This window comes from Ischnura elegans, chromosome 8 (genome assembly GCF_921293095.1).
Source record: "Ischnura elegans chromosome 8, ioIscEleg1.1, whole genome shotgun sequence".
NCBI lineage: Eukaryota > Metazoa > Arthropoda > Insecta > Odonata > Coenagrionidae > Ischnura > Ischnura elegans.
The window spans coordinates 67,355,517-67,377,340 of NC_060253.1; the positions used below are offsets into that span (position 1 = coordinate 67,355,517).

The 21,824-nt window shown below is 39.2% G+C and overlaps 1 protein-coding gene across 5 annotated transcripts in view; it reads right to left on the minus strand.

The window, feature by feature from the left end:
* The window catches only part of LOC124163273 (laccase-12-like), a 113,679-nt gene that overhangs the window by 77,935 nt on the left and 13,920 nt on the right, over positions 1-21,824 (minus strand). For 2 of the 5 annotated variants that reach the window (XM_046540067.1, XM_046540066.1), the window contains exon 1: positions 19,616-20,169. The exons of 2 other annotated variants lie outside the window; for them this stretch is intronic. Coding sequence is in view for 1 of the 3 variants with exons in the window: in XM_046540065.1 (XP_046396021.1) it covers positions 9,761-9,842 (82 nt within the window). In the remaining 2 variants the exon portion in view is untranslated. Of the gene's footprint in view, positions 1-9,760; positions 9,875-19,615; positions 20,170-21,824 lie in introns of those variants that run through there. One more of the 5 variants, XM_046540065.1, reaches the window with a different exon arrangement.

Consider the following 21,824-nt stretch of genomic DNA (forward strand, 5'->3'; position numbering starts at 1 on the left):
CTTTCGGCTTATGGATTTGCTAAATTTATCTGTACTTTTTACGCTACATAGCACACTTACCTACCTCAAAAAATAAAAAGGTGTGCACACAATTTTTGGCTTAAGTTATTTTTTCCGCCTTAAACTAGTTATTCCATCAAGCTCATTTTCCCTTATAAAGGGTCGCATTCCATGCTATATTCAAGTTATTCTGGGTCTGATGTTCTACGTAAAGTTTTAAAATGCGGAAGAGCGCATTTTTAGGGAAGGATAATGACACTTGAGTCATTGAAACGGCGCTCGGTTAATAGTAAAATGAAGTATAACATTGGGTTTTAATTCACTAAATTTGGATTTGATCCAAGAATTTGCCTTAATCTTCCATCTATGACAGTGGTGAATTTAGAGAGGTAGTCAAAGGGGGCAACACCCCCCTAAATTTACCAAAAAAATATTATTTTAAAAGTTTTTGATTCCTTAAACCTATAAAATTGTTCTTAATTTTCTCGGTTGCTAAGAATATAAATTAAATTTTAGGCTCCATAATGCGTAAAATATTTTACACGGGAGAACGCTCCTCTCTCTCGAAGGGTATTCCATTCTCCCCCGATCAAGGCCATGAACTCAACCTCTAATTTGATGCTGAATCCACCCCTGGTCTGCGGTACGTTATAAGAATCCTCGATGGCAAGCATAAATTCTTACGTGGTGGAGAGATTTTAATTATCTGCCGAGGTCCTATCATTGAACAGTAGTATCATGGAGCATCTCTTCCGTAGGCTACAATAGTTCTGCTTAGCTTACTATCTTGTCTAGCATAAAAAATTACTTGCATGCTGCACAATTTTTACGGAGCTGATATCAGTATTTTATATATAGACGAAAGAATGTGGGTATGAATAAAAAATTGAGCCGTGCAATATTTACGTTAACTCTTATGAACAGTGACTACACGTTTCAAGTTCCTAATCATTTTGTCTCTCTCGAGTCGGCTTTGCGGGTTGCGCAAAATCAAGAAATCCAATCAAGATATTAATCGAAAGCTTCTCCTCAATGTATGGAGGCAAAATATACTAAATTAATGGCAGCTCCTGGTTTTTTTTATTCATCCCATAGTCGCATACTTCGTTCAGAAAAAATCCTTACTTTCGAAATCGGTTTTGTTTGAATCATAAACGCGAATGTTATGCAAAAATCTATGTTATCCTCAATTTATTTCACGCACGTGCCAGAACTCGGATAGCGATACAGGGACATTATACATGAGGAAAGAGTGGGTGATGTCACACCCATGGTAGGATGATTGTCGGCGCCATAAAATATGCCAGTGGATATTTACGAAAGAGGACTTGTTACTGCCTCGACAGACAGATGTGTACCTTCATCACATGCTGGTATCCGCATCAAGGATCAGATTCCGAATTCTAAATTGAGATCACGCGTACCCTACATGGAAAATTCTGTGAGTTCGTGACTATCCTTGAAGCAGCCATAAAAGATTCCTCTCCGACTTATTCCTACCTAACCCAGGGCTAATTCTGGGAGAACTTATATTTCATGACTTCTTATTTTAAGAATGTAATAAAATTTCTCCTTAATCATAACTACTGTGCAAGCTTCATATTTCGGCATTAAACTTTAAGCACAAAAGAGGAAGTAGTCTAAATCATTCATGAATAGAGTTGAAAATGTATAAATATTTGATATTACTTAGAAGCAACTTTGGGTTAAAATGGTTTAAGAAGGTTCGTAGGCTCGTGACTGCGCGATTCGAAGCAAATAATTTTCGTATAGGATACTTAAAAACATTTTTACCATCACAAACAATATACCACTAAATTAACGTGATTTTAAGTTACTACTTTTCATTATCACTTGAATTTAGAGTAAAGTACATCTGAGACACTCCATATTAAGAATAAAGCAGCCTTAAACTAAACCAGTGTATTGCCTGAAATTATTTTTCTTATGATTCCGCCAATTTATTCATATTTTACAAACGTGGCTCGGGAATTTGCCATCTGGAATATCTTGGATTCTGTATGTTTCTGGACAAAAATTCAAGGTGGTGGTTAATGTTAAGGCTTTTTTTAAATTTATTTACTTGTGGACAGTTGATTCTTCCGATTTTTTAAATGTAGATTTGAAGGAAAAGTTTCCCTTATTTTAATAAAATCCATCTTGAAGCATTTCATTCGTTAAAATTTTCCCGTTCTAATAGTAATACTAATGGCTGCTTTTGGCTAATGCAACGCCACCTTGTTGATATTCTCTTCTTAATACCCTCGATTAATAATAATTCTTAATTCTCGCTAACATTTACTCTTGAATTTTGGGTGCGATATTTATTTACCGGGTTCCTCCGTAAAGCGCTTGACCAGCTGAAATGAATACGAAATAGAAGGTCACGCTACCAAAGGCTACCGAAGGCAAGAGAAGGTTCCAGAAACATCCAGCTGACTCTTAGAGAGCAGCCTTTTGAAAAATATGTTCCGGAGACCTCTACGGGATCTCGATGATAAACTTAGAGGTCCGATGTATTAATATTAGTTGAAAATATTACAACTCTAAAATTTAAGGAAAGTGAATCGATTGAACCATAATTTTGTTGAGCCTCACGAATAATTAATAATCGTCTCGCTTAGGGCCAGTAACGGATACAGAAAAAACTCAAGGGGGAGGGGGACGCAATAGATATTTTGAGCAACCTGTACTTTTATCGTAATGAAAAATAATTAAGTTACATGCAAAATTTAAGATAGTTTTATTTAAAATGATTATACGCAAATACAAGACAATGCTATCTTATGATATAAAAGAGTTACAATTGTGGTTCTGCAACGTTTCGGCAATGCGGGCAGCCCCGCAAGGAGGGGGGCGCGCCCCCTGCGCTCCCCCGTATGTATCCGACACTGCCTTCGGCAATGTTGCAAAAGAAATTTTTGTTCATTTAATTCACAGAAGCAACCTCCAAGAGAAATCCTAAGGTGGACGCGGAATGGAGGTTCCAGAACGAGAGAGTGTGCAATAAGGTTGTTTCCTATTATTTTTTTATTGCCTGAATCGAAAGATTATTACTCCTGGAGTACGTATTTCACGCTTTTAGATTTTTAAATGACGATATCTATTTTTCGCGATTAAATGAAAAGTGAAAAATTTCAAGCGCGCGAAAACGCGACGGGTAAGGAAATCTCTCCGTGTGACGTATTTCTGGTTCCCCCTCCCGCCTTGTGAGGTGACCTTGATCGAGGCTCTGAGCGCTGATAGGACGCAGGATGCTAGAGGGTAGCTGAGTACCTTGCTGTCTGGTGGCGCTTGCTTTAAAAAGGTTTATTAATACCTTATCAAATGAAGAAAACTTTCCGACCTTAGCCAGTTTTAATAGGTGATTATTAAGACATGTTTCCCTGAGCTCTGCGCCTCATGCATGCATTGGTAATCTCAGACGATGTATAACTCCTATCTTCTCCTATAGAAACTAGGTCCCTGTGACGTCACGTGGAGTGGCATCGCATAGGCGCCAATCTGGCCCTTTTCAAATGAGGATAAAAATGGACCATTGCCATTCGTCTAAACCGGTATTTCTAAAACGAAATAATTTGTATATTATGAATACAGTAATGGTGGGTAACGAATCGCAATCAATGCCTTTCGTTTTCTTTGATAAAGGAAACTACCCTATTCCCAGATTCCAGACGCGTAAGAGAGTCCATCATAGTCTTCCATGAGAAAAAATCCATCAGATAAGATGGACTTTCTCAGAAGGCTGGAAACCCGCATAGCATTGATGCTTTAAAAATAAGTCAACAAGGAAAGGATATAAACAAGGCACTCGAAAGTCAAAAACTCTGAAATGAATAACTGGTCTGCCTTACGTAAGATTGCTATCGCCCAAGTCTAAATAGTTAAGGGGAAACTATGATTTTTTGGTATGAATTAGAATTTATTTCAAAATAAAAAGAACACAATCTCGATTGCTCGTTTAGCTCATCGTCATTTTTTTAACTACATCGATTCATTCAAGAAAATTGGGTCTACTTATAAACCAAGAAGACACTTCATGCAGTTGAGATAGAATTAACGCTAAGCTAAATTCTTACGAAATCCTTAATATACGAGGCATTCAATTAAAAAGGAAGTACTGAAAAGCGACACGATGATGAGGAGACGTTTTCATTGAGAAATATGACAAGCAAATTAATTCAGGGGCAACTAAGAGAGTATGCTTCGAGGAAATGTTCGCTGATGACATAATCTCAGGTGTTTACTCGACTCTTGACCAAAGGCCTCCGTCATTGCCATTTTCATAACCGATGCCGGATTTGGAAAAAGTGCGTCTTAAACAAATTGGAAGTTTGAAGAAAGCTCGTGAACGCCTTGTAGCTACAAAAACTACCATCAAATTTATTGTCCGCTATTTTCTAAGTTAAGGAGCAAGTTTGTTAATATTAAATAAAACAATCACCATGAAAATAAATATAATAATCCCTAAATGATATAGTATCCTGCGATCCGTAGCTACTCTACTCAACAAAGTACTCTATTCAATGGGCATCCACGAGTCCCAATCGAATAGCACTATGTACTAAATGTGAATGAATGGCACCAAAACATTTTTTATGAGGAGGTTAAAGTTTTTCGAGAAACAGCCTCCTCAACAAACCATTATGAAATTGAGAATCGGATTGGTACAGAGGATAGAGTGCTGGCTTCCTATGCTAGACCAGGTTTCAATCCGAGGCGGTGGCGGAGAATTTTCAGAAGGGCCCATAACATTCGGCTGCCCGAAGAAGACGTCACCGTCAAATGGGACGAGTGGTCTTTTTGGCAGCCTACAGCAAGAGTAGGCTAATGCCGACACCGGGTTTCTCTCCACCTTGTCATCCTTCCCCCCTTCTCTTTCCTCAAGGTGCAAAAGATCCAAGCAGCCAATTGCCTCCTATAAATAACATTGCGTAATTTTATTGAGCTTCACGAATAATTACCGTCACGCCTTGGTAAATGATGCATATTTTTTTTTTCAGTAAGTACGAGTATTCGTTATACGTTATTACGAGTACACGATATTAAAAATTGTAGAAAGTATCAATTAATTATTTACAGATTTTCCCGAGCCCTTGAATCGAGAGAAATAATGAAAGCTAATCGCGCACCTTTTTGCATCAGGAAGGCAGAGTTAAAGAATATTAATAAGGAAGGGGGAGCATCAATACCAGTACCAATAGGAAGCCAATAAGGAAGAGCATCAATACGAAAAGGAACGAGGATTTATTACTATTCACAGATTTTCTCGATCCCTTGTATCTAGAACAAGAACAAAAGCCAACCACGTACTTTTTTGCACTAGGAAGTAAGAGTTAAAGAAGATGTAAGGAAGAACATCATTATGACCAGGAACGAGGAAAATTTCCAATTTTAAGATACTGACGTTCTTACACCTCTTCGAGCCATCGAGGAAATTAGACGCGGAGATGTCACTGGCCCGGTGGGGATCCATCACGCCCGTGCCCTACGGCAACTTTCCTACAGAGAAGCACCTTTCAAGGGCAAGTGACGAGCCATGAAGTATACTTCCTCTCTATGCCAATCAAGGAGAATGATGCGTCAAAACTGAGACATCGGATGCACGACCTCTCACTTGATTAAACATTGAATTCGATGTCAACCCTAAAGCAATTACCTGCGCCATTCGAATCGGTTAAGTCACGAAAACATTTCGCCTCCTAATGATTCTGCGTAATAGTAGCGACGCAGTTGAAAGGGGAAATTTATGCTCCCCCATGAACATTCCACAGGTTTTGCGGATGAAATTTAAGTCACAATTTCCTACAGGATTGGCTCTCACCCTCAGAAGCAAGGGGACTCCATTAAAGGAGCCCCAAGAACATGGCGCTTAGGCGTAATCTTAGTTGGCATTTCGCGCGCATTTCATTCGGCGGCGCGACAAGGCAGCAGTATCTCGTTCAGAGTGACTTTCGCCATTAACCGTAGTGGAATTGGTCTTTTTTAGTTTTTCAATCGTCCCGCATGCGTTAAATGTGTGATTTATATTATTTATTGACTCAGATACGCATTACTGCCGTGTATTTCCTCGTGAAAAGTGGATATCAATGGCTAGCAGCGCCGCTGGTGCGATTTTGCAATTTGATCTGATCGTGCGGAGCGAAAACTCTAGCGGCGGACTTGATAAACCTCTAATGTAATATTTTCGTGCTTAGAAGCCTGCGGGCGATGTTTACCTCGACGGTAAAACTTGGATGGATGCGGCGCGGCACCCGGCTGCATTTTTAGTGGTATGCGGCGCGCGACGGCGTCCATGAAACAGCAGTGGTATTTTCCACACTTTTTTCTGTCTCGACCGGTTCTAATGCTTACGCATTATTATCAAGAGCTGTCTGAATATAAAAATTTTTAAGTAATTATGTTTTCATTTGAACCGTTTTCAAAATCACACCATTATGTTATGTTAACCCTGTATATACTTTGATATAAATTCTCTTTGCAATTAGTAACTACCCAACTTAAAGTATTGATCATGATTTGAGAACTTACCCTAATGTGAAGGTATTCGCCTCCATCAACTTGAGGTTACAAAAAATATTTTCACCGGGAATACAGTCACTATTTCCTAAATTGTCACTTTATTGGTTTGCACTTGTTCTTCAATAATTCGATATGTTGCGTGGAAGAGATGAAGCATACACAGGGCAACATATGCTTAGAGAGATAACACACTCACCAACTTTCGATTTCAGAACTAATATATGTGTCAGGTAGCACTCTGCAGCTATCAAGTTTGATAGTCATCGCCTCCTGGCGCCAACTTTCTCCTTCACTTCCGTAGCCGGACTACACTTAACTATTCCTAAACTTCGCTAAAAAATTCCTAAATTCCATCAATGATGCTAACACTACCGTTTGCACGAAGCCACCACTTTCTTCCAATTGTCTTCCATTATGAACACTAGAACGGACACTTCGCCCACTTGTTCCCCCAGGAGCAGTGTAAGCCGTAAGTCGTGTGATCTCGGGGTGATGAAGGTATGAGAAATACTGAGCATCTAATCACTGGGAGGCCTCTTTTATAAAGTTATAACCGACCTTTAGCGTCCAAATCGGACTTGGTCACGGTGCACCCTTGAACAGGTGCCAAAGTCCCGCACATGCAGAGGTTACGGCTAGCAGTGTTCCAGATATTAAATCGCTTCCTTTTTCATAAAGCGCTCTTCCATGGCTGCAGCGGCATCCGAAGGTAAACGTAAGCAGATGGACACGGAAGGAAGGTTCCGGAAACTAGAGAATGTGCAATAACGGTGTCGACTATTTCCGATTTAACCATCTCCTTGATAAACTTCGGGTCTAAGGACCATCTCCCATTATTCTCCGTCCATGTCCCTTCCCGTAAAACACGACAATCATCTGTTTTCAATGTACCTCACCACAGTTTATCTGTGATTCGCAGATCCTTTTACCTACCGGCAATCTCTTACCTTTAATTCCGTCGAAGCTCCTTCTGTTGATATAGCATCATCAATTTCATCATTTACCACCGCCATGAGTAGACTACCTCCTCAGATCCCTCTACTTTTTCCCCTCCCTCTAAGAGCGGGTGAAGCGGTCATGAGGTATAAATGATACGTTATTTCTGAGTTTATTTAATGAGTGTTTCTTTTTTGTTAACTTAATTATTTAACCCTTTCTTTATAGATCTGACGTAAAAAGTCTTCTCGAATGGTTTTGTATTTGATGCAAGAATATAAATAGACAAATAAAAATTAAATTCTCAAGAATATAAATAGACAAATAAAAATTAAATTCTCTGGGGTTTCCAGACGCTTTAGAGATTCCATCGTGGTATTGCATGAGAGAAAATCCATCAGGCTTTGATGGATTCTCTCACAAGGCTGGAGAAGCGAAATAACTGTATCCACCAATTCTGTCGGTAAAGCGCGAGCTCTTTCTTAACCACTTTATCCCATTCTCATGGGTTTATATACAATTTCAACGTCTTTTAGAGATTTCCTCCAGACATATTTCCCAATTTCCTCAAACAGTAATTTCCTCACCCTAAATTGTACATGTATGTAGCGAGGGTCGAGACAGTCAACTTCTATATTAACTAATGAGATACGGCAGTTGTTTTGAGTCTTAACTACTACTTTAAGCATCAGACTATTTGAACATAAGGAGAATATACATTAAAAGGTTTAAATAAACTGTAGGTTACAAACTTTAAGCGCAGTATATGGTTTTATAGTGACACCAAATCCTTGATACACCACCGTTGGGAAACCAACAAAACATCAAGTTCCCAAAATTACCACCAGCCATAGAAAATTATCAAGAGCCAAGCATTTTATATTCACCAATGCAAATAATTTTAGACAAAGAGAGTCTACTTTGTTTTATCTCGTGATAGATAACTCGTGAAATATCCGAAAGGCACTCATCAAAGTAAATATGTGTAGATTTGTGGTGGGAGATCGTGTGTATAATTCTTCCATCGAGAAACATTCCAATCATTCCTCTAAAACAGATGACATAGCATTAAAATATGGATTTTTATTAGCTTAAATACAATGATCTAATAATTGAAAGCATGATTAAAGTGATTTTACCCGAGGCTCATCAAAATGCATTTTGTTAGGTAATTGTGCTGCCCGACGAATATGAGAAAAAATCGGAGCAGTGGCTATTTCGTTTTCTCATTCGTTTGCGGAATTAAATATAATACTCTATGACATATTTACTGGGTATTTCAGCATACGCGTTCAAATAATAAAACTGCTCGTGTAAAATGACTCGTGAGATATTCCCTGAGCCAGAAACGGGCGCAATGAATGTCATAACTTTAGAACATCAACACTGAAGTTCGTATTGTTAATTTAAAACCATAGAATTAAGGAAATAAAATCGATTTGATAATGACACTTATTAGCACAGAGGCTATTATCTTAAGTACATTAATATAATAATTGGAAGCAGTTGAAAGGCGTTGACGCTATTTTACCCGAGGCTCATCAAAATAAATTTTGTTGGGTAACAGCCATATTTTTATGCTATGCCGTCTCATTTAGAGGAATAATTGGAATGTTTCTTGATGGAAGAATTATAAAAATATATAATGAAGTGATCTCCTATTACAGGGGCTATTTCGAAGTAGGCGGTGATCTCTACGGCGCAAATTGGTCGATAACGATAAAAATTGAGTATTACGAATTGAGAAGTGCAATACTACGATTAAATATCGTGAAGTACTGTAATTGGGGAAATAAAATTAGGCGGTACTCAACAAAATTTCCAACAGCTGAATATGTGTTATATATTCGTGCGCGACTGAAATGTCAAACTCCAACTCTTATATTAGTTCCAAGTTGTGCCACGAGATAACTCTGAACAAGTAAATAATCATTTCCGATTTTTCTTTTTGAAATCCATTGGACAATTTACAGTAAGGCTATTTTTTTTACAGATTTAGAAAGGTACTTTAACCGGTACGCTTATAACGAGTTTGGATTTTAGGGGGTACGCCGTACCGGCCTAACTACAGCACTGTGTATGAATCTCAGTACTTAGTACTCTCTGGGAAATTCATGATCTTATTTTCAGCATAATCTTCATCAGCCCCGTAGAGTGGACAATTTTTCGTTGTTGGCAGCGCGGTGCACACCTCCAGATCAGAACAAGACGAAGAACTTATAAAATCGTCTACGTAACACGCTAAATGGATACAATTGTTTAAAATACTGGCATGAGTGTTAATCAAACAATATTTACTTACGTATAAAGTGACCATAGGCCTCGTTGTAAAAGTGGCAGTTGAAGTGAAATGTTGGGAAGGTGAATTGATTTTTTCTCAGCATAGAATCTTCCGCTCGAAGAGCAACTGATGCTAAGAAATTAACTCTCTGAATATCATTAGAAACTTGGATTCCTCACGTATTTATACTCCGAACCAACATACGAGCTGATAACACAAAACTGGAAGAGTGTTACTCAATGCATCCACCTTCCATTTTTTCTGCATTCATTTTATCATCTTTTCGGAACAACTACTCGAAATCCAAAATTTTCAATGACATTTTCTTAATCTCCAAAATATATACTCGGCAACCACTGAAACCAGAACAGTTTTTACCTGTCCTATAACTAATATTTTGAAATATTTTTACGAAAGCGCAAGGGCGTACCCAGGACTATAACTAGGGGGGGACAATTAATGGTTGTTCAATTTGTAGGTAAGATTTAAGTATGGAAAAGGTGAATGTAATAAACATTTTATGGAAACTGTAACAGCTCTTTGGTAGTTTATAAGCATCTGCTTGAAAAAATATTATTTTCCTTAAAGACATTTGCGATTTTTGCTTCTAGGGGGGGCAGCTGCCCCCTCCTGCCCCTCGCTGGGTACGCCCATGCCAAAGCGGGCTCTTTAATCTTCAAACTGATAATAAGTAAATGTTTCGTAATCTAAATACAGGGTTATCATAAAACTGTGGTGCGCTTTTATAACATGGTTTAAAATGAAAACAGAATTCATTACAGTTTATGCTTATTATTTTTCGAATCTGTCGTCTCCAACTGTTTTTTTTCATAATTAATAAATTTCAATGTGTGCGCCCTTAGTAGAGAGCTACCCGGCGCACAGTGGGCTAGAATCGAAAAAAGCTGGCCAAAAGTCGCTAGAGTCTAAAGAATTGGTAAATTAACGAAACTTTTTACAAATTGTGTATTGTAAAAATACAATTGAACTTATTTAGGATTATGTAGGCCACAATATTGTTTAGAAGGGCGATAACAATTAAAATAGGCGAATGTGATGCGGGAAGCAAACTCTACAGGGGCATGCCTACCTTCTGCTATGGAAATATCAAGGGAAAAATAGAATTTTTCTGCCGTTGAAGCTGTCAAATAGTTGTGCATAAGGTAAATTTTGAGTCCAAAAACAAACTTTTTCTGGTATGTTTTTCCCGATATGTTCTGATCTTCTAACTTCCTCGTGTCGGGCTCCCATTGTCTCCTCGGAAAGCTGTCCAATAGGAAGAATGTCATGTTTCACAATTCCCGCTCCATATATTAAAATTTTGTGAATAGTCCCCTCTCTATTTGCCAAGACCACATTATGTAAATCTTGACTAGTCACTTTCGTTGTATCCATAACTGAGCAACTACTCTGTGAACGTCATTCGGCAATTCGACTAGGAATACTGAAAGGAGACTGACTCGGCTAGAAATGAGCGAGCCAATCGCATAGACGGCTTATTTCGGGAAAACTAAATTTCTATATTGGAAATATTTGCACGTTTTCAAAGTAAAAGAACAAATTTGGGTACACAAATGGGCAGCCGACGAGTGAAAAGGGCTTGGGGAGCGCGCGAACCGTTAGGTTTATTACCGTCTGCACGCGGCCTCCGCGCGAAGGCTCAAGGGTAAAACCGTCATAAAAGGGTACATACCATAAAGGCACCGCATATAATTAGCAGTTGAGTGCAATGCAACATAAATTTAAGCCAGTGACAGAGACCATGATAATTTATAATTTCAATATTGAAGAAATATTAGCCAATAATTTCATTGTCAAAAACTTGAATCGATATTTTTAATCAATTAATACATAAAATAAAAGTGGTCACTCATCCTCTGATGACTCGTCATCACTCTCATCTTCATATTCATCATTCCCGTAGTCAATAAGTTTTTTCACTTCTGGATCTAAATCTTCCTTCAATTTACTATTGCGAAATGAAATCGAAGATATCAAGGGATCAGAGGTGAGCAGCAACCTCCGAAATAAATCTTCATTAGTCGCCTCTCTTGATATCTTCCGCGTATTGTGTTGCCGGAATTTCCTAATATCTTTATTTCTCGATTCCAAGGCATCTTCTGAAAGCTGCCCGATGGGTAGAATAGCTTCCTTGGATATATCTGCACCATGAATTAAAAGCTTGTGCACCGTTGGCGGCATATAATACCAAGGGTATTTTTTCACATACAATTTTGCTGTCGCTAGACAGTATTTTCTGAACTCACTGAGTTTGAGTGCTCGACAGCTTGAGATTGCTTTCAAAATATTTAAAAGCCCTGAAATCAGTTGTTCATGGAGTCCTGAATAATATTTAATTGACTAAAACATCTCTCTTAATTTCAGCAGCGAAGATTTTTAAATTTTGTAACAGTCGTCAAACTCTCTTACCGGTAATTTTTGCTGATAATTTTGGGTTCGAAAAGAAGCGTCTAGCTGTGTTACCATCGTTTGTGGTGTCGTATCCTGGTTTTGGTACATCTATTATCAGGCCCATTTTCTTTTTGAATAACCTCTGAATCCTTTCTCTCCTAGCCTGCATTTTCTGTTTACTCCCATCACTAACCTTTGCCTTAAATATGAAGTTTCAAAATGAAATCAAAATTAAAATACACGGACAGACACATTACAATCACAATGTATTACAAGCAATAAAAGCTTCACGTAGCTTTAAAATACACTCACCTTCCACTGCTTTATGTCCAAGCGATAGGATATGCGTAACCAGCATTGTCGGGCCAGTAAGTACGGAGGGTCGCAAATCCTCAACCAGCCGGCGCGGGCGCCTGTCGCTGCACGTGCATGACCTTCCCTAAACCCCTCGACCGCAGCCTGCCCATGATGCTTGAGGGAAATCCGAAATTCTGGAAAAATCTTTTCAAAGGTTTTAGCCCATAACTCTGCTGAGAAACCTCCCAATGACCTCCTAATCGTAGAATTGCCAGTCACCAATTTAGCAAGAAACTGTTATCTGCGCCAAGATGTACGTTGAATTTAGCCATTTATAGTATAATATGCAAAAATCAAGGTTATCATTATTCATAAAATATGTATTCAAGTGACTTATGTCATTGAACAGGCATTCCGTCGTCTTTATGCACGGATATCATATCCTTTCCTCGCTTAGTCCCGCCGCGGCGCCGCGTCGGCATCAGCCGAAAGGCGGCAAGGGGACCACTGCGCGAAGTGTTACACTTGAAGTGCCCTCCTCAAGCCGGGATTGGGCAACCTCTGAAAAACCTCTGCCCCTGTACACCTTCTATTTTCCAATGAATTACCAAAGCTGCTACATTCTTTCATGATGATACTTGCTCCGTTTTTAATTTCACTTTGTTGTTAAGAAGGTATTTTCAAATGAAATCTCAGGTAATTTACGCCGCACTATATCCACTGATGAAATCTACATCTCCATTGGGTCTGAAAACCAAATTACTTCTTTATAATTCATCAATAAAACCACTGTTGACTTACGCCTCGCCAGCATGGTTGTACGCTGCCGCGACTCATCTTAAACGTATCTAAACTGGCCAAAATAAATTATTTAGAAAAATATTAGGTGCCCCCTGGTTTATTAGCGACAAAAAAATCCGTAATGATCTAAAAACCACTCCCATTTTAACTTCTCTGAAGGCCGCTCTGTTTAAATTCCAATATTCCTTAGAAAAAACAAACAATAAATTATTAATGAATCTTTGGGACTACGCTATTACTGTAAACCCAAAACATAGAACCACTATATGTGCCCTAATCCCTTCCCACATTCCCTTCCCCACCAAACCCTTGCAACGCCTGGACAGAAACTTCAAGAAAAAAAGTCAAATGTAGAAAAAGAATCAACCCTGTTCCCGCAACGCTGAGAAAACAGCTGATTGGCTGGGAGTTCAAGCGCATGTATATAAGAAAGTTCCGCTTGGCTTGGCGGCTAATTCAAATATTTTTTAAAGGCGAACTTCATCTCTGGTGTGTTAAACTTGGCACCCGTTCACGTGACTGCTTACAAATTCACTTGTTTCATGCAGCGTTTTGAAAATAAGGTCGGTTTTGTGGGAGTGATGTCTTCTTAATATCAACGCTTTCCAAGGTGATCGCCACTCATGCACTAGCGGGCTACTCAGGCAGCCCACCGTGAGGCTTGGTTTATCTCACTCGTCCCGGAATGCAGCGGGAGCGACATGATGGGGAGTTTTCCGCACGGAAAGGTTTCAAGGCTCCTGCTGGTTCGAAAGCACAGTGTTTGTTTACTGTGAGCGCTATCTTGCTATCGGGCTCGGGGAGAGAGTGGCGGGAATGAAGGAACGCGTGGGAGTGGAGGAAGGGGCAAAGAGGACAGCGTAATGGAGAACGGTTCGACAGAAGACCCGACCTCTCCGCTCCAAAATGTGAACTAAAAGGGGACTGCATGGAGGTGGCCCAATCACAATCCCTTACAAGCAGGGATGGCAAGTGAAACTAAACGAAAGTCAAAACCAGTAAATTTTCAATATTTTTGAAATGACACATTGCAATATTTCCACTTATAGATTTATTTTACACTACGCGTTTCGTCGTTACAGCGACATTTTCAAGTGTGAAAAAAGTCTTAAAGATTTTCCTTATATATCCAACCCCCCCCCCCCCCCCACAGCCCTCAATATGCTCACTTCTCGTCACCCAAACCCCATTCTCCATCTTACTCCCCCCCTTCAAGCACCGTGATATATAAGGAAAATCTTTAAGACTTTTTTCACACTTGAAAATGTCGCTGTAACGACGAAACGCGTAGTGTAAAATAAATCTATAAGTGGAAATATTGCAATGTGTCATTTCAACAATATTACGAACTTCCACCACATCGTGCCTAACATCATACAAAATTTTCAATAGTTTATTTCAGGGGTGCCGACTTATAAAAAATATTGGGAGGCCCATACCAAGGGTCTTGCCACGTGAAATTTTATAAGTAGTGAGTGTAGGTCAACGTATGTTATGCAAAAAAGTTATAGCCAACGTTTCTGTATATTTTAAACCATCATCGCTGCTTAACTTTGTACATATTTAATGATATTATGTACGTATTTATATTTTTTATTGTACATATTTATTTACATAATATCAATAAATATGTAAAACGTTAAGCCCTCATGATGATTTAAAATAAACAGAAACGTTGGCTATAACTTTTTTGCATAACATACGTTGACCTACACTCCAAGAAATATTTTAACATGAATTAAACGAGGTCAAGATAAGTGAAAAAATAATTATAAATAGTGAGTTTTAAAGCATTTAAGAGAGTTATATGTTCAAAATTAGAACCCTGAAAAATCGAATCTTTATAACTGAAGACTCTTGAGAAAATCTGCAAGCCTGACACATTTTTACCTCACCCCCCATAAAGAATTTATTGGGGGCTCGGGCCCCCTCAAGCCCCATGGAGTCTACGCCACTGGTTTCGTTCCCGGGTAGCGAAATTGATTTAAGCCTGGGGAGCTAAAGTCAGGATCGAAACGAAATCGGAGTCAAAACTACTTCGGGTCGAAACTAAACTAAAACTCTTGGACGAAACGGAACGCAGATAATGTTTCGCACCAGAGGGACCACGTGATTCATTTTAGATCGGTTTAATTTCAACCCAAATTCGACCGAATACGAAGTATGGTAAGTAGAGGTTCGTCCTACCGACATTAGATGCACGGAGCACTGATACGTTTACCTCTAACAGGAGAACGGTGAACGCAAACTGGCAAAAGGGTAGGTATCAAAAAAGTTTTTCAAGATGAAACAATATTTCTAAAATTGGACTCTCGCCAAATAGTAATATTAATTCATCGTTAACTGCGACTTGGCGCACCTTGGGATCCATTAACCTGAGCTTTTCGTGCTTTATAAGAAAGAAACTGCAGATGAAGCCTGAAAAAGACATTGTTTCCTTGACATGTGATATCAGCACAAAAAAATTAGCTCCTCTCGCATTATACGCTATGGCGGCTTAATGAAATAAGCCCCGATCGTATGCAATTCCTGCAGGGTGGCGGGAAGAAGTATTTAATTATCTAGCGCCAGTATTTGCTTCCTATACCTAAAGATGGCTAGGGAATCACCGTTCATCGTCCTTTCCGTTCGACAGGAACTACAATGAAGTTTCCTCCTATAAGTACTGCAGTAGAGGTGGAATTATTAGGAAAAAAAGCTTCTTTCATCAATGAAATAAGAACCTAAGCCATCCTCGTGGTACGCAAATATCATAGCCCCTTCACCAATCTAATGCGAATTTCAAACTACATAAATATGTATCAAGTCGAGATGGCGAAATGACCTGGATTTCCTATTCGATTACGCAAGCTCTATCATGAAAGATTTCGATGACATTGATGACAGGATCAATGTTCGTTAATATCTAAAAACTGTGTCTTACCTATAAAAAGCGTTGATTATATATAGCGAACACCTATAATAGGGTAGTTTCCTATTTTTTTAATAGCTTAAATCGAAAGATACGTATTTCAAGCGTGAAATACGTATTTCACGCTTTTAGATTTTTAAATGACGATATATATTTTTCGCGATTGAATGAAAAGTGAAAATTTTTAAGCGCGCTAAAACGTGACGGCTATGAATTTGAATATTATTATGAATTTTGCGAAAAGCCCATTTGACGTCATTCTGGTTCCAGCTGCCGCCGTATGAGGCCACCTTGATGCGAGGCTATGAGCGCCGATACGATGCTAAAAGTTAAGAAATGTTTCCCTGAGCTCTGTGCCACATGCAAGCATTGGTAATCTCAGACGATGTAAAACTCCTGACTACTCGTATAGAATCTAGGTCCCTATGAGGTCGCGTGGAGTATCTTCGCATGGGCGCCAATCTGGCCTTTTTCAAATGCAGTTAAAATTGAACATTGCCATTCCTCTAAACTGGGATTTCTAAAACCAAAAAATTTGTATATTAGGAATACACTGATGTTGAGTAACGAATCGCAATCAACGCCTTTCGTTGTCTTTGATGAAGGAAACTACCCTATTGTTATCTTAGAATCTTAGAGGAATTAGATAATTAAAAACCGTTTCGAGATAATATTTTAATGCGAGAATAGAATATATTTGGGGGATGAAAAATTTCCACTCAGACGTATGTTTCGAAAAAAAGGAAGATAGGAAGCAATGGAAAAGGCATTGCCATGAAAAATTCACGTGTGGAAAATAAAAATGAAAGTGAGTGAACATATGTATATTCAAGTATTCATGAAGATTCCACTGATTGAATAAGCGGCGAGAATAAAAAGGCAAACATCCTACCATTGCAAAGGAATACCTTGAGAAGGAAATAGAGAATTGAATCCATTATGTTGACTTCCTATCCCAAGAAGAGTTCAGATTTAAACGATGATAGAGATTTCACAACATTCCACCCCTATTTGGAAATGAGTTGGTCGCATGCGAGAGCAGCCCTTGACGTAAAGGGGATGAACAGAGACTAGGATAATAACTTTTAAAAAATATTAGGAGAGAAGATGGAATACCACGGGATAAAAGGGCTGAAGTTCATGAAGAGAATGATCAGACACATCAGCGTGTAAAATCATGAAAGAATTAAGAGGCTTTAATGATATCTTCCCCATTCCACAGATTTGATATTATATAAAGAGGTGAGCATCTGGAAGACAGAATAGCAATTATGAATGAATTCTTAATAAACGAACGATATAAATTTCAACGATAAGTAGTGACAATTATTGCCAGTAAATGAATGACAGCTGTTGGATATATTACGATCGATCTAATAACTGCTCTCGATTTCTATCTCAATCGTCGAACAAATGTCGTCCAGTTACATAATAAAAATAACTTAAATGGTTAAGATCAAGCCCTGGATGATTACATGAATTTATTGCAATCAATTATACATAATTAGCCACGATGAAAACCTGATCTCCGTCCACCAATCGCTAACTGACTTCATCTCTATTGGTGTATTCAGCAATGTTAAGGACGTCCTTTTCAAACATCGCTGCTGTGAATGGAAATCCACTCCCTCAAGTAAGCGCAATCAAACACTTAATGATGGATCTGCCCATGTGGCGGCGACTTTTACTCCTTGAATAGCACTTACCGCAGTGACTCGCGTTTTTTTTCACGGAAACACTTTTGTATTCAAAGAGAATTATTGACTATGTTCCAGCATGACAAACGGTTTACTTTAGCCCATGAATATTGGTTGTTGGAAAACGGAAGCTCAATCGCCAATAATCAACGCAGCTATAAGGATTCCTTCTCCATTATAGACGTAATAAATCAACTCAAGCACAACGGATCAGATACAAATAAATAACGAATGAAAACAAACATTTTTCGTTCCAACTTATGTCAATAATACAATATGAACAAGAAAGTTCATTTTTAGTGGAATACAGGTACCCAAAAGGAAAAATTGTGATTGATTTACCGATTATATATCGCAGTTCTCTCTTGTTTGACTGATAAAAAGTTATCTTAGCTTAGGGTGCCTTCGCAAAAACATAGGTTACAAGCGCCTGAAAACAAGCACCTTGTTTCCGGCGTTATCTAATAATTTTGAGCTATTATTATTCACATTTAGAGAAAAAAGGTTGGAGGTTTCATAGTACCTCATTTTATTTTCAATGCCTCATTGAATATCCTTGGAAATGACAACTTCTGCCTCAAAACCTGGTTCAGCAAAAAAAAAACACGTGGAATGCTTGTGGATGGATGTTCGCAGTGGCGTAGCTGCGGGGGTATGGGGGGAATAGATCCCCCCCTAAGCCTTAGAGATATAAAAAAAAGTATTTAACGCTATTGTCTAGTTTTGAAACATAAAAACTGCATCTGTTTTTAGTTAAATTTTAAGTGACAAAATGATGTAAAATGTACTTCCAGGCATGTCATATTTTAAAAAGTTTCCCTAAGGGGGGGGGGGGGGGGTCACCCTCCCAGGCTCCCCATCCCCCCAAAGCATATTTCTAGTTACGCCACTGAATGTTCGTATGCGATTATTTGGTATATGTTATGAAAACCCCGCTGTAAATGAATAAAAGAAATTTACTTAACCTGGGATTCACACCTGGGTCTTACGATTGCCAGTAAGTTATACTACCAATCAAACGACCAAGCCTGCGGGCTATTCGTATTCCAATTCCCGCTTAGCCAAATGAATTTTCCTACCGAAATTCATCCTTGGCGCACATACGAAACACACACACACACACACACAATACCCAGCGTGGTCGCGCTGCCCAATAATTTTTGTCCTTCACCACGGGTCTCTAAATGCTCAAGGAGCAGTAAAGCATTCACGAAGGGCTGGACTAAGGCAACACGTCTCCTACCTTGAAACTAGAGGGAGAAGCGTTACAAAATAGTACGGAGCGAGGCCCCCAGCCTTAATTCATAGTATAATATATAATACATCCTGGAAAGGAATAAATAAGTAAAATAGATATACTTAACCTTGTATTCGCACCTCAGAAAAGCGCTACAAATTATCGGGGGGCGAGGCGCCCACCCTTAATTCATAATATAATAAATAATAAATCCTTGACATAAATAAATAAATAAAATAAATTTACTTAACCTGGTATTCGCACCTGGTTTTTGCGACTGCCAGTCAGGTGCACTACCAGTGTCTTGACCGAGCCTAATATAACCTGCGGGATATTAACCAAATTATTTTTCTTGCGGAATCTCATCTTTCGCGCACATCTGAAAATCACACTCAATGCCCAGCGTGGGTGCGGTGACCAATAGTTTTCGTCCTTCATTGCGAGCCCCTAGATGCTCAAGGAACAGCGAAGCATTCACGGAGGCCGGACTGTGTGCAATACGGACGCAATACGACTCCTACCTTGAAACTCGAGGAAGAAGCGCTACAAATTAGCACGGAGAATAGGCCTCCATCCTTGACTGCACGGGAGATGGATCCACGAGATCCTTCCGTCGGAAGATTTGTCACCGGAGACGGGACCTCCTTCTCCTCCCGATGCGCCGTCGTTTTATTTCGCCGCGGGCGGAGATGGCCTCAGCTGTGCGATAGGTCAGCTACCTGCGCACGTGAAAAAAGAGAAAACGCTGCGAAAGAGGCGCAAAGATACGTGCGATCGTCGACCTTGACTCCCGTAACGAACCGAACGCGGTAGAAAGAGAGAGTTTCCCGGATTGCGTAAGTCGGGGCACGTTTTATTATTTTCGGAATTGGAAGTGTAATCACGGAAAGAAACGGGACCTCACGCGTGCGCGAGCTAGCTTGGGTCTCAACGAGAGAACGGGACACGCACTGGAGCGATTGGTTGTTCTGGGTCCCGATTATCCAGGTGGGAACACGCAGGTTTATGTGAATGCTTAGCGAGGGAAGATGTTTCATGACGGTTCCAGAAACGTCGTTCGGTCTTCATCGAGAGAGAGAGATAAAACACGGTAGAAGAATAATAACCGGTGTAAGTTGGACTCGTACGGGGTCACATCGCGACGCTACACGCAGTCTGGAGCGAATGCGATGATGAGGAAATGCAATTGCGACTCAAAAAGGTGATTCCTGGATCTGATAAGTGTCTCCTAGCTCAAAGATGAAAGCGTTATCAGAAAACTCTCCGAGCGAAGACACTCGGCTGAAATCTATCCAAAATATTCGCAGGTTTGTGGCCAGGGAAATAACCGATTTGTGAAACCCTAAAACATAGTTTTGAGATCTGCAAAGAAAGGATCTATTATGGTTGATTAATAATGATTCACGAATTATCCTCATTGATTCGTGCATTGATAAGATATCTGTAAGAAATAAAGCTTAAATTGGCCAATATCTTGGAGAAATTTGTGCTGATGTGCGTATAGCATGCATACCTTTGAATAGGGCTGTAAAGTCTAATTTAAGGTTTGGTTGAAGACAATAACAGTATGTGCCTGGTGCAGCGTTGTCTGGCGGCTTGGTTAACAGCCTTGATAATTCAAAAGTGAATAAAATGAATCACTCCACAAAATTTGTTCCATAACTTTGAAGCACAGTGTTCTGTTACGACACATTTTATTGTTGAAAAATATTTAAGAATATTGACTTGAGGAAAGTATTTGAGATATATGTTAAATGTGAGGCACAAAAAATGAAACAACTGATTAAGGTTGCTCGAATGGGCTCATTTCATGGCGTAGATTGCGCCGTTGGAAATTTGAAGGGTAGCTTTTGAAATTGAATTTTAGGTGAGAGTTTGGGCCGAGTTTTACTAAAATTATTTCGAAGAAATTTCACCATATGAACAAAAGAAGATATGCAATCATTGTTTACGTTGCCGGCCTCGGTAGCAGCGGGGTAAATTCCTCGCCCGCTGAAAAAGAGGTCGCGGATTCGAGTCTCACCTGGGTAGGTTGCCCCTATTCTGTGCATGGATGTTCATATGCATTTGATTGTTGGGTTAAAAACCCCTGTATAAAAAGCAAATATAGTTGGTTTGGTGGTATAGTAATAATAAAATAATAAAAACGCTAGCGAACGAATCTAAGGTGAAGTGTGTGAGTCCCAGATAAGCTTGTAATTAATATTGAGAAGGCTGATTCAAAGGAGATTTTAAATTCAAAGATATTGAACAGATTAAAAGAGTAGAATTAACGTATCAGATTGGGTTGGGCATTAGGCTTCATTGATAGCCGGCGGAAGTGAAATTCGTCCGAAGACACATCACGAGGGTCTTGGGAATACACAGTCTGCAGCGGTGTACGTGATGACGAAATGCTATTGCGGCAAAGACCGTGACACGCTGAGTACCCTCTAACTCAAAAGATGAAAGCGTGGTCACGATACTCCCCGTCTGAGTATACTCGACTTTAATTCATTAAAAATATTTAAGGAATCGAGCTGATCGACATTCCGGTTCATGAAAGCTAGACGGAAAATCTGGTTGAGCCTTAAGAAGAACAAGAGATGGTATGAATCTATCTTGAGTCAAAAAAAAAAACAAAACTAGGCAAAATTAAATATATCCAGAACAGTTTCGATTGAACTTTGAGTCTCGTACTTCTAAGATATGCTGTGCTATCACAAGTCCTAAAAGTCTTATGAAGAATTC